This window comes from Colletotrichum abscissum (assembly GCF_030869225.1).
Source record: "Colletotrichum abscissum strain IMI 504890 chromosome Unknown Scaffold_48.1, whole genome shotgun sequence".
NCBI classification, from domain to species: Eukaryota; Fungi; Ascomycota; class Sordariomycetes; order Glomerellales; family Glomerellaceae; genus Colletotrichum; species Colletotrichum abscissum.
In genome coordinates, this window is record NW_026850409.1 from 278971 (window position 1) to 289734 (window position 10764).

At 51.3% G+C, this 10764-nt stretch overlaps 5 protein-coding genes across 5 annotated transcripts; 3 read left to right on the forward strand and 2 right to left on the reverse strand.

Moving 5' to 3' along the window:
* Window positions 1-1550: 1550 nt before the first annotated feature.
* CABS01_13865 (uncharacterized protein) lies at window positions 1551-2691 on the forward strand (the record flags this gene model as incomplete). The annotated part of the gene is made up of 3 exons (XM_060547207.1): window positions 1551-1559; window positions 1618-2130; window positions 2164-2691. The coding sequence occupies 3 exons, from the start codon at window positions 1551-1553 to the stop codon at window positions 2689-2691; spliced, it is 1050 nt and encodes a 349-aa protein (XP_060394550.1).
* Window positions 2692-6306: 3615 nt separating this feature from the next.
* Window positions 6307-7289, forward strand: CABS01_13866 (uncharacterized protein; the record flags this gene model as incomplete). The annotated part of the gene is made up of 2 exons (XM_060547208.1): window positions 6307-6639; window positions 6714-7289. 2 exons carry the CDS (start codon window positions 6307-6309, stop codon window positions 7287-7289), a joined length of 909 nt encoding a protein of 302 aa, XP_060394551.1.
* An 840-nt stretch (window positions 7290-8129) lies between these two features.
* Window positions 8130-8747, forward strand: CABS01_13867 (uncharacterized protein; the record flags this gene model as incomplete). The annotated part of the gene is made up of 2 exons (XM_060547209.1): window positions 8130-8650; window positions 8705-8747. The coding sequence occupies 2 exons, from the start codon at window positions 8130-8132 to the stop codon at window positions 8745-8747; spliced, it is 564 nt and encodes a 187-aa protein (XP_060394552.1).
* A 14-nt stretch (window positions 8748-8761) lies between these two features.
* CABS01_13868 (uncharacterized protein) lies at window positions 8762-9289 on the reverse strand (the record flags this gene model as incomplete). The annotated part of the gene is made up of 1 exon (XM_060547210.1): window positions 8762-9289. One exon carries the CDS (start codon window positions 9287-9289, stop codon window positions 8762-8764), a length of 528 nt encoding a protein of 175 aa, XP_060394553.1.
* A 250-nt stretch (window positions 9290-9539) lies between these two features.
* CABS01_13869 (uncharacterized protein) lies at window positions 9540-9805 on the reverse strand (the record flags this gene model as incomplete). Its single annotated transcript, XM_060547211.1, has 2 exons — window positions 9540-9642; window positions 9711-9805. The coding sequence occupies 2 exons, from the start codon at window positions 9803-9805 to the stop codon at window positions 9540-9542; spliced, it is 198 nt and encodes a 65-aa protein (XP_060394554.1).
* Between the last annotated feature and the right edge of the window lie 959 nt (window positions 9806-10764).

Consider the following 10764-nt stretch of genomic DNA (forward strand, 5'->3'; position numbering starts at 1 on the left):
GTATCCAGCTTTTGGGCGATGAGAGATAAGGAAGATGAGCTTGCGATTGTGGAGCGTCCTTGACACAGCGCTGGCCGAAGGCAGTTTTTTCCTTCCCAAGTAATACTCCCTCGGGATCAAGAGGGCCGCTCTGCAATCTGAAAGCTCGACCCAGTCGTGGAGGATGGGATCCCAGCACCTGGTATTTTCATTGCCGTAGACGTCACGAGGACAGTAGCTGCTACGTATATGATGCTGGAACATGCTACCAAGCATCCCGTCGCTGACTTCAATTCCAGTTGGTGTTACATTGCCCCTGACGCAATTTCTTCTCATTAAACCACCGATTGGCCTTTGTCTAGTGCTTTGGTGACAAATGCCTGTCCGTTTCGCTTCTTAATTCATTCGTTCCAATCTTGGACTCTTCCTTTTGCTTTGCAAGCGAGGAACTCTAGATGGGCGTCGATAAAAGTCAATATCCGACATCTGCATGCGATCGACGCGGTGCTTGACGGAGTTCGGCTTCGAAAAGTTTCCTAAAAGGGTCGTCTTCACACATTGTGGATCTGCGCGGTTTCTTATCCAAGGAAGTCATAGTTGAGAGACTGATGCAATGTTTATGTGGTAAATTATAGACAGCAAATAGAAACGCGCAAGGTAGAGCTATTCGTCTGGGTCACAAAGAAGCGACTGGAGAAAGGTATCAGTAGCGAGTGTCTCGGCATCAAAGTCTTCCTCCACTTGAAAGTCCTCCTTGCCACCTGTGACCATGGCTCGTCAAGGTAGCCAGCTATTAGAATGGCGGGAAGTGGAGTAATACAACACGAATAGCCTTATGGAGACGTAAGATTTCACATCCTGATGAGAGGTCTGAGGGCTGCCGCTAACTTGCAGTCTCAGATCTGTTCGCCAGGTTACCTCTTTCACTTGGCTGTACCTGATCGCGTGAAGTCGAAGAATTGCCTATACCCCGATGTCTAGATAGACCAAAGTGAAAGTCATGACTTTAGACGACACCAGTCTTCTTGCTGCAGCCTCACATTTTAAGTCCTGGGTAGGCACTCGAGTATTTAAAATGCCTTGTACACGGTCATCCACGGCTGTTCGGGCCCAGCACGCGCACCTGTAGACTTCAAATCATTCAGATTCATAGCTTACTGCAATCTTTTGAAGTGGTGCTTTCTCTTGTTGAGACCTTCCCCAACTGTAATTAGGCAGCCAAGGAGCCGGATTTGAATTCGTAGCCCGATGGAAAGAGCGACCGCCTCACGGACTGATACGTCGATTACCTCACTCGCCTCACTTTCACCCTCTCATTACTTCTCTCCCCAGGTCAACCTCAACACAAGTTTTGCTTCCCCCTCCCACCTGGCTTTGGCAATATCGATATCAGGGACTGGAATAGCACCGAAATCCTCATATATACGTTCATATATGGGAATCTCCTTGCTCGTCCTTTAAGGTGAGTAGTGCTTCAAGCGCGCCTTTCTTATCCCCTGGCCCGTGCCCCAGAGTCTTACTGGCCCGGGTCTATCTACGCATCATTTACTATCCATGAAACTTGAACCCAGATGTTTTATGTATTTGTTCCATCGTTATGGGAGGTAGCGAGAGGCGCACATTGCTAACGAGATCTAGATGCCTCCCACGTATAAGGGAAGGAAAGCCAATTCGGGGCCGAACGTGCCTGCCATTGCTTCGCCGCCTGCCGAGCGCTTCTCAACTCACCAGCTGAAAGTCATTGACGTTTGCCTCCGCCAGACCGGATTCGACTTCCGAGGCTTTGCTTGCGGCCCCGTTGCTGAAGCCGAGTGGGATGCTCTCAAGCTCCTTCACCTCGATTTCGCACTTCCTACAGCCGATCCTTGCTTGACCATGACTGCTTCTCGTCTTGCTGCCATCATCCATGCTGCTGCTCAGTGTCTCGAGAGCTCTGGCTGCACCACTCGTGATGCGGCATTCTGGAAGGAAGTGAAGAAGCTTCTGTCTGACGACAGCACCTTCCAAGCGGCTCCCATTTTTGATTTTGTCAAGTTCGACAACATTCTCTACCGATTCTACTCGGCTTGGGTATCTTTCAGAGACAAGAACCCCGGCATGTCTCGCACACTTATCCAGGAGCCTTACACCACCAGTGCCGAGAGCAAGGCGGTTCACCAGCTGCATCTAGCCATGTGTGCATAGGAAGATATCATGGAACTCAATGGTACCGCTGTCAAAGCCAAGACCTCCTCCAAGGACGAACTCCTCGCGGCAACAGATGAATATATTCAACAGACAGTTCGTGGCAAAAAGAACAGCATCGCACTCGCTAGGCGTCACTTCAAGGCAGGATACCGTGCTCATTTCAGATCGGAATTGGAGGAGACCTACTCGGAAGCCTACGACAAGGGAAAGCGCGAGGGCGAGAGTGAGTACAAGATCAAGCTCAAACAGATGAAAGCACAGATACGCAAGGAAGAAGCAGACCTGTTCGCACTCAACAGGGTGACAATGGACCGAAATCGCCAGGTGGGACAGGAGAACAAGTCCATCACAAAGGAAGTTGAGGATTTGGAAGCGGAGAACTCTGAGCTTCGCAGACTCAACAAAGAGCTCAGTGACCTATGTGAGGCGTCGCAGCAACGGGTTGCGATGAACAGACCTGGAGGAAGCACTGAGAAGAGATCAAATGGCTTTGCTTTCGGTGAAGTGGTGGACTTGCTGGATTAAGTTTGAGGGCTGATATCTGGTGATATCGAGTGGTTGGATCTCAATGCTGAACAACCAAAGTCGAGGATTCTGGGCAGAGAACTTTCTGTAGGATAAGATGTCAGGGCCACCAGCCTTGAGCTCATTTGTCTATTTGCTCATGTAAGCTTCAAAGCCCTAGGAATTGAACATACTGCTTCTTGATACCTGTCCCTATGGCCATGTATCGGAGTCCAGGCCTACTCGAGTATCACTCTCTACCGTATCAACTACGCTGTTTATCGCCTGTAAAATGGCCTTGGCTATTGAAAGACTGATGGAGTTAATCATCAACGCATCAGAATGGGTGCTGCCTGACCAGAGCGCTTTATGACGGCTGCTATGTTGCGGCTAGCCATCCCGCGTATGCCGTTGCTCACTCTATCGAGTCCAGCCTTATTGTCTCGAAACGATCGACCTCGATGGTGAGCGCCACCCCGCCTGAGACCAGGACATCCCGTCCGTCCCGCATCACACTACGGCTTCAACTGCTTTCTGTTTCGTCATTGACCCAACCTTTTCATCAATAATCGATCATACACACTGCATCTGCAACCCAACTCCTACCACATGGTTAAAGCCTGCTTGACGCAGAAGCCTAAGCCATCAAATTGCCACGGTGGAACGAGAGATTTCTAGGTCTTGAAGAGTGGGCATTGTAATTCTTACTTCTGGACACATTGCGTCGTAGTAACTCCACTGCCCCGCCTTCATTTTCAACAGCCGAGAGACGCGGATCTCTGTCTTCAGCTTGGAGGAGTTCCGGCCCCCAACACTTTGGGCAGCTCGCCCGAGTCTTCGGTCAAGCCTGCGACGTTCTGCGGCTTGACGCCTCGGTCTCCGCTTCGTGTCTCACTCGATGTCTTACCGTCCCCGCCTCCTTCGTTCGTGGCGCAAGACTTTCCCGTTGAGAAGAGGATCAGTCGCGGCCTGGTCTAGAGGCTCTTTAAAGGCAATAACATACTCATTGGCTCATGAATAGCATCTGCTGAAGTTTAGTCACTCGCCTGCCCCGTAGAGCCATTAAGTCTTGCAGCTGGCACCCCGACGCCGGGGCTAAGTCGCGAGTAGTATTTCTAGCTTCCAAGGTGAAGTCAACTTCTGGAAAGTTTGCCTTCTGGTCTCCTTGCCTACTATGTGCGGCTTTTAGAGGAGCAATTCTAGCGATGACAGTTTTCGGTGCTCCAGATGAGACAATCAGAAATCCACACTATGATCAAATCATCAGGCAAAATATAAAAATACATGGTGGTGTCCAAGAGGCTGGCCACCAGCCCGCAGATCATTCACGTTTCCACCGCAGATCATGTCCCAACTGCCCTTAGCGCTTAGGACCGGCCCGCATGTCGATCAATCCAGACTTTGACCCGCGATCCCACGCTCCACCGTTGTTGCGCAACCACCTTCATTCGTCCGCCCCTCGTGGCCCTTCACGGCCAGGCGACCATGGGGTTCATGGGCCATACTTGAAACCCCCGCACATGCAGGAGGTAAAGAGCGAGAGGGGATTCCGACCAATAATGAAAGGGCAGTATGACTTTGTTCTCTCAAAATAAGAACGCTGCAGCGGAGGAATTTTGGAGAGAGGTGGGTCGTTTTTGTGGTTCTTCTTCTGTGCTTTTTTCCCCCGTTCTGCATGCTCCATTTGGTTATGAGAAGGAGTCCGTGACATCAGCAGCTAATCGTTCACCAAGGCTGCGAGGAGAGCTTGTTTGTGCTACACAGCTCACGTGGATGCCACAAGTACCAGAGACCGTGCAAGATTGCAGGATGCGCAATCGTCTAGATTCTGTGGGACAAACAACGAAGAGTTTGCGGCACGACATGCGCAAAAACCTGCCGCCATTGGCAAACATGATGTGTCTCTCCAGGGAAAAGTCGGGCCACCAGTTCAGACGAAAGGCAAGAAGTTCAGGCGAACCCTAATGCTGCGTTCTGTTTGTCAACCTTAGATGGTGATGCCGCTGTGCATTCACGCTGGCGAATCACGTCCGCATCGACGTGCGCTAGCGGGAGATGCAAACTGAAGCATGACATCGGGGGGATCTGCCAATCAGGACGCGATGATGCCAACCGGGAAACGTACGATGGCAAGACACTCTGGGCCAAGCATGCCGGTAATGACAACTGCTTTGTTTCTATCACCATTGTAATCATCATTGCACATTAACTGACGCCGGCGTTGACTGTGGCGGAAAGTGGGGGGCTAGAACGCCAGTCTTGCCTTTGGCATCGGCTCCGAGAAAGAGAGGTTCGGCCCTAGCAAGATCTCAAGCCTAAAGATGGATTATTCTATTTGACATGGGTTTCTCGTTTCTTTTGAGGAACTCGGCGTGACAGCCCGAGACTTCCTGGAGAAGAGGACTTTGGTGAAACCGGCCGTTTTCTCTGTACCCCCAGTTTTGGCGGCAAGATGCATAGTACAGGTCTGACATCGGAGCACCTTTTCCGTCAGACAGGTCAAGCTCTCTGTAAAGATCATCGCTGTGATAGCAAGACATACAGATTCGAGCCCAATACCGGAGGAGCTTTACATGGTCAGGGTCCCGAAAGCTTTGGCCTAGACAAAACGGTGCACGTCGCCTGTGCCCGCATGGACTTGGCATCAGAGACAGAGACAGATCGGACATCAGAGAGCGATCGCGGAGAAACGCCAGCTGAGGCTTCTGCCTCCAAGTACGTGCGTATAGGGATAGAGGAATACAGTATGATGCCCGGCCTCGATAGACTGTTATCTGAACATACTGTAGAAGCGGGATGGTACTTGGCTTTCCATAGGCAAAGTAAACCAATGCGAAGTATCGGACATCTCACATCTCCTTCCGCTTTCGTGATCAACTGCTTCTATCCTTGACCATGCTGGTGATATACAATTGACAGAGGACTCATTCGATCTCAAGAGTCAACTCCATAACGTGAGGCGAGACACACAGCGTCGAGCCCAACATCGTGGCAACGGACCCATTAGAACAGGGAGAGGCTGGGTAAAGATCACGACCGAACCAGCGGAACACACAGATTGAGGCCCAACACGGTGAGCGACCTGACATTTTGAAGTCGTTCGAGAAGATGAGCACGGCAGCACGTAATGGTACAGCATGGCGATTGGTGCCCAGGCAACAGTGACAGGACAATTCGTATGGTTCATCACCAGATTTGCAAGTACACCCCTCTCGATTGGGACCTTGTGGTCGTCGATATGAGGGTACAGATCCTCGGGTCTGCGTGGTACAACACCCCTCGTGCCGACCTCAGTATTGCACTCGTGTACTCCAACCTCCTCGTCGTTGTACTGACGCTGTCCCTACCACTTGGTGCCCAACTGGAAGAACCTGGTCCACGGCGATGCATCTGATCGTGGGAATATTCGCTTTTGCCGGAGAGCCACAGCAGAAAGCTTGGATGACGAGCAAGCTTGACGACCGCCTCACTTCTAGAAACCAGCCATTCGTTTCTCATCATGATACGTATTTATAGATGGCTTGGGCTCTCACAAGAATCCTCTATCACCCAAGCCATCGAACAACACCGTCTCACCATCATCTCACAGTCTCTTTCTCCTAACCTAGACGACTTCTTTCAACCATCACTTACAAGATGTCAGCCTCCAACACCCATCACACGCCTGTGAAGCAGGCAATCGATGCGGTGCACGCCACCCATCCTCCCGCGGGACAGCGAGGCTACCCCTTCTCCCTGCCCCAGCGCAACCTCCTAGTCATCGTACTGGGTGAGTTCTGCGGAACATTCATGTTCCTCCTCCTCTCCTTCCTCGGAGCCCAGACCGCCATCGTCACCAACAACCCCGACGACCCAGCGGCCACACTCTCTCCTGACAGCTTGCTCTACATCGCCGCCGCCTTCGGCACAGCCATCACCGCCAATGTATGGATCTTCTACCGCGTCAGCGGTGGCATGTTCAACCCTGCGGTATGTTTCCGACCCAGTTCATCTTAACCCCCAACCCTTTCTACTTCAAACGCTGAATAACAATCTCATAACAGGTCACCCTCGGTCTCGTTCTCGTCGGAGCAGTCAAGCCGCTCCGAGGTCTCTGCATCGTACCCGCCCAGCTGCTCGCTAGTATCGCTGCCGCTGCCGTGGTATACGGAGTCCTCCCCGGCCCTCTCCGCGTCGCCAACACCCTGGGCGGCGGCGCCACCGTGCCCCAGGGCTTCTTCATCGAGATGCTTCTGACGGCCCAGCTCGTCTTGACGGTCTACTTCCTCGCTGTCGAGAAGCACCGCGCGACGTTCCTTGCGCCCATCGGCGTCGGCATCTCCGTCTTCATTGCCCACATCACGGCTACCAATTGGACTGGCACCTCAATCAACCCTGCTCGGTCATTTGGTCCTGCTGTCATTGTCGGTTTCGTAAACTACCACTGGATCTACTGGATTGGCCCATTCGCTGGTGCTCTTCTGTCCTTCTTGGTTTATGCCTTGTTCAAGTGGCTCGAGTACCAGACTGCCAATCCTGGACAGGATGACGATATGGAGAAGGCTATTCACCCTTCTCTGCCTGTTGACTCGGCGCACAGCGGTGGAACTGAGCTTGCCCCTGAGCACGCCAAGGTCTAAACTTCGATGAACAGGTTAATACTAATGGTCTTGTATACGCCCTGGCACACGGATGTTGTCGGAAGGGTTATGACTTTGCTGGTAAATGTAGCTTGTATGCTGGAGCGTACTTGACAGAATTGACTAAGGGCCACGGAAGTAGATGGGAAAGAGTTTGCAGATTGTAGATACATCTAGTCCTAGATTGCCTATTTTGGGTATCGAAATGTCACTTGCTTTTACTAGATCAAGTATCACTCCACTAATGCCTCCATTCCTACGGGTCTTCTCTTGCTAATAGCGTTTCGTCTGATAACTTACTGTGGAAAGTCACATTGCTGAAATAGCACCCATTTGTGATTTCACGAGGGCGCTGTAGGTGAGAAAATGATTCGAAGGAACAGTTTTGTTGGCTAACCTTGTCGTCTTTCGTTGCGGTCACGTGATGGCGGTCCTTGAACAGGCGAATGATGCTATCACGACAACGACTTGTTCCCGTTGTGGTCACCTGGATAGCATAAGCGCTGCTTTCTGGTTCTTTTTTTTTTTTTTTTTGACAAACTATAGGTCGCATGGCAATTCTGGTAAGATCCCCTACATTTAGAAATTGTACTTCCGGTTCGTACCTGACTGATTGAAGATAAGTTCGTGGTGACCCTTTTGGACATCCGTATTCATCTTGAACCTTCGTTTTGACAGGTCCCACTAATCTCGACTCGCTCCACCGCCCGCATATTTCACTTAGCTCGATGATGAGAAAAGAAGACTACTTGCCCTTTGCTCTTATTTTCTTCTCGTCACGCCGGTTACAGCCTCTCTGTTCCCTGCCGCTTAGCGACAGAGATCGACAAATCTGAGACGATGGTGCTGACCAACATAGTCGAGGATCTTGGCAAATCAGCATACACAGTCATTTCAGAAGTCTTGGAAGACATAGTACAAGCAACTGTACAGCAGAATGACGAGGGAGTCCCGACCCCGTCTGCCACACCCCCGAGCGACAATGCTTCATCTGTTCTACCACAGACTCAAGAGGAGAAAGATATCACAGCCGACATCAACAAACTCCAAAACCAGTACGAGTTACTGAGCCAAAGAATGTCTTCATTCGAAAAGACGCTCGATAATGCCGAGAAGAAGCGCAAGAAGTTGGTCAAGATCCGGAAGGGCTTAGAGCGGAAGCTCGACGCCAGCAAGTCAGACATTCACTCATTGGAGCACAAGATTTCGTGCGCAGAAATCGATAGCAATGGTTTGGAAGTTTTACTTGAGGTCGAGACTTCAGAGTCTTGGGGCGCCAAGACTAGGAGGGCAATTCATCTGAAGAAGATCGAGAAGAATGTGGACGAACTTGATCGCTTCATTGAGAGATACGAAGAAAGGTAAGATGTCGCACTATTCAGTCCCACATTAAACCCACTGAATTTGCATCGCAGACAGCGTAGTCTGGACGACAAAGCCAAGGACTCGAACAACTGACAATACTCCGCCTCTCACATCGCGACCATAACTCCAGCAGCCACACCAGCAGCAACACCAGCCATAGCCATCCCAGTACACCTCGCCACAGCAGCGCCGCCCTTTGAAGTCTTCGTCGCCGCCGTATTATCCTGCCACGCCTTCTGCCACTCCGAAACATACGACGAAACCCACTTGTCGTCCTTGTCCGGCACGTTATCCTTCCACCACTTGGCCTCCTGCTGGGTGTCCAGGCTATACCCGTTGACCGCCATCGAGGCGACGACGTCAGGCGCGTCGGTGGCCTTGGCGGCGGCGGACCACATGTGGGAGTAGACCGTCGTCCACTCCTTGTCGTTGAAGTACTTTTGGTCGACGCTGTACAGCGCGGTCGCGAGGGAGGTTGCTACGGCGCCGGTGATGGTGCTCGGGACGGACTTGACGTGTTGGGAGAGGTATTCGTCGGCGGCGGTCGAGGTCGGGAGGGTGGTGCCGAACCAGAGTTGGGCGAAGGCTGTTGGCGCCATGGCCGTTGTGAGGGAGATGAGTTTGAGCAGATGCATGGTTGAGCGAGGTTGAATAGAGGACCTAGTCTTGTCTTCGATGCCGATCTCTCGGTTGGTTGTAGCGACTCCTTTCTGGCAGTACACTTTCTTTTTGAAAATGCTCAACTTCTGAGAAACTCACAAGAAAGACTTGGGACAACGAGGGACGCCATATCCATTTAAATAGTCCAAGTTCGCGAATTTTCACCATGCGGCAAAGCAAACGCCAAGCAAAATTTCCTTATTTCTTCCTTCAAGTTTCACCACTTTAATTACTGGCTGACCATTTGTTTGCTGTGCCGTGGTGCCTTGCGGCACAGCAACATGTCTGCTGCCTAAATTCGCGATGCAATTTTCTTCGAGTAACGAAGCTAAAACCCAGGAGGATTAGCCGCTTGTAGATGAGATGTTACATCGAGGACACGCGGGGAAAAAGTACCTTGCACTAGCACCCGGCCATCGGGCTCCTTCGACTCCTTCCTGTGGTCGGGCGTGGTTGGCTTTCCTGACGTGTTTTTTTCGCGATACTACCATCGGAGGGCCGGTGTGACACTCCACTTTGGCCGGCGAGCTGGAACGGGGAAGTGGGGCATTTTCGGGCGATGGGCCTCGGCATGGAGCCGAGGGGAATATGGCTTTTGCGAGCAGTGGCGTTCAGTCACATGGTTTTAATTACACCACATCTTTGCTAATTCATGTGTACAGCGTGACCGGTTACTTCCTCGACTTTCCGATCGATTCTTGAGGAAATCTGTCAGCTTTTGAAGGCATTTTGGCCTCAAATGGTTATGCTGGCCAATTACCTGAGCGTTCAAGCCTCTTGCAATGTACCAAAACCGTACCGATTGCTCCCCGTAGAGCAGTTTCAGGATCTATGAGACGTGATTTGGGTCTAGCGTTGCCGCGGAAGAACCTCTGCACTCTTAAATCCAGATCGAAGCAGTTGAGGAATTTTCCCAGTTCAGAGCCGATGCACGTGTAGTCGATGTGACGTTTTGCATATTGGTCTTGATACCCTGATTGAGAGTCGGAGTCAACTCCGACGGCCAGCTGATGCGACGTGGTGGAAGAAAACTGCCTCGCAACACTTTTTATCTCATTAATCACTCGCGGAACTTGTGAGTGATCTTCTTCCATCATAACCTGATGTCGGAATTGACTTGGCGGAGAACTGGACCAACCAATCAGTGGAAATCATAAGCGAAGATCGGCGGCCAAGGTTCGTGGGTCCTGGTTATGGGACAGAGTGGATTCACAGATCTGAAGCATCCCGCTTGAGGTGCATCATGAGGACTAAAGACAAAAAGGAAAGAAATAGGTAGGGTAAAAAAAGGGTGAATGCGAAGATGCCATTGCCCTGATCGTCTTAAACAGCTCCTGATATCGCTGTTTCAAATTCTTGAGTTGGATGCAGCCGGTGGGAGGAAGCTTTAAACAGCGCGCGGAGTAGTGCGGAGCGGAGCGGTTCCGCGATGCCAAAACCCCTTCCAAAC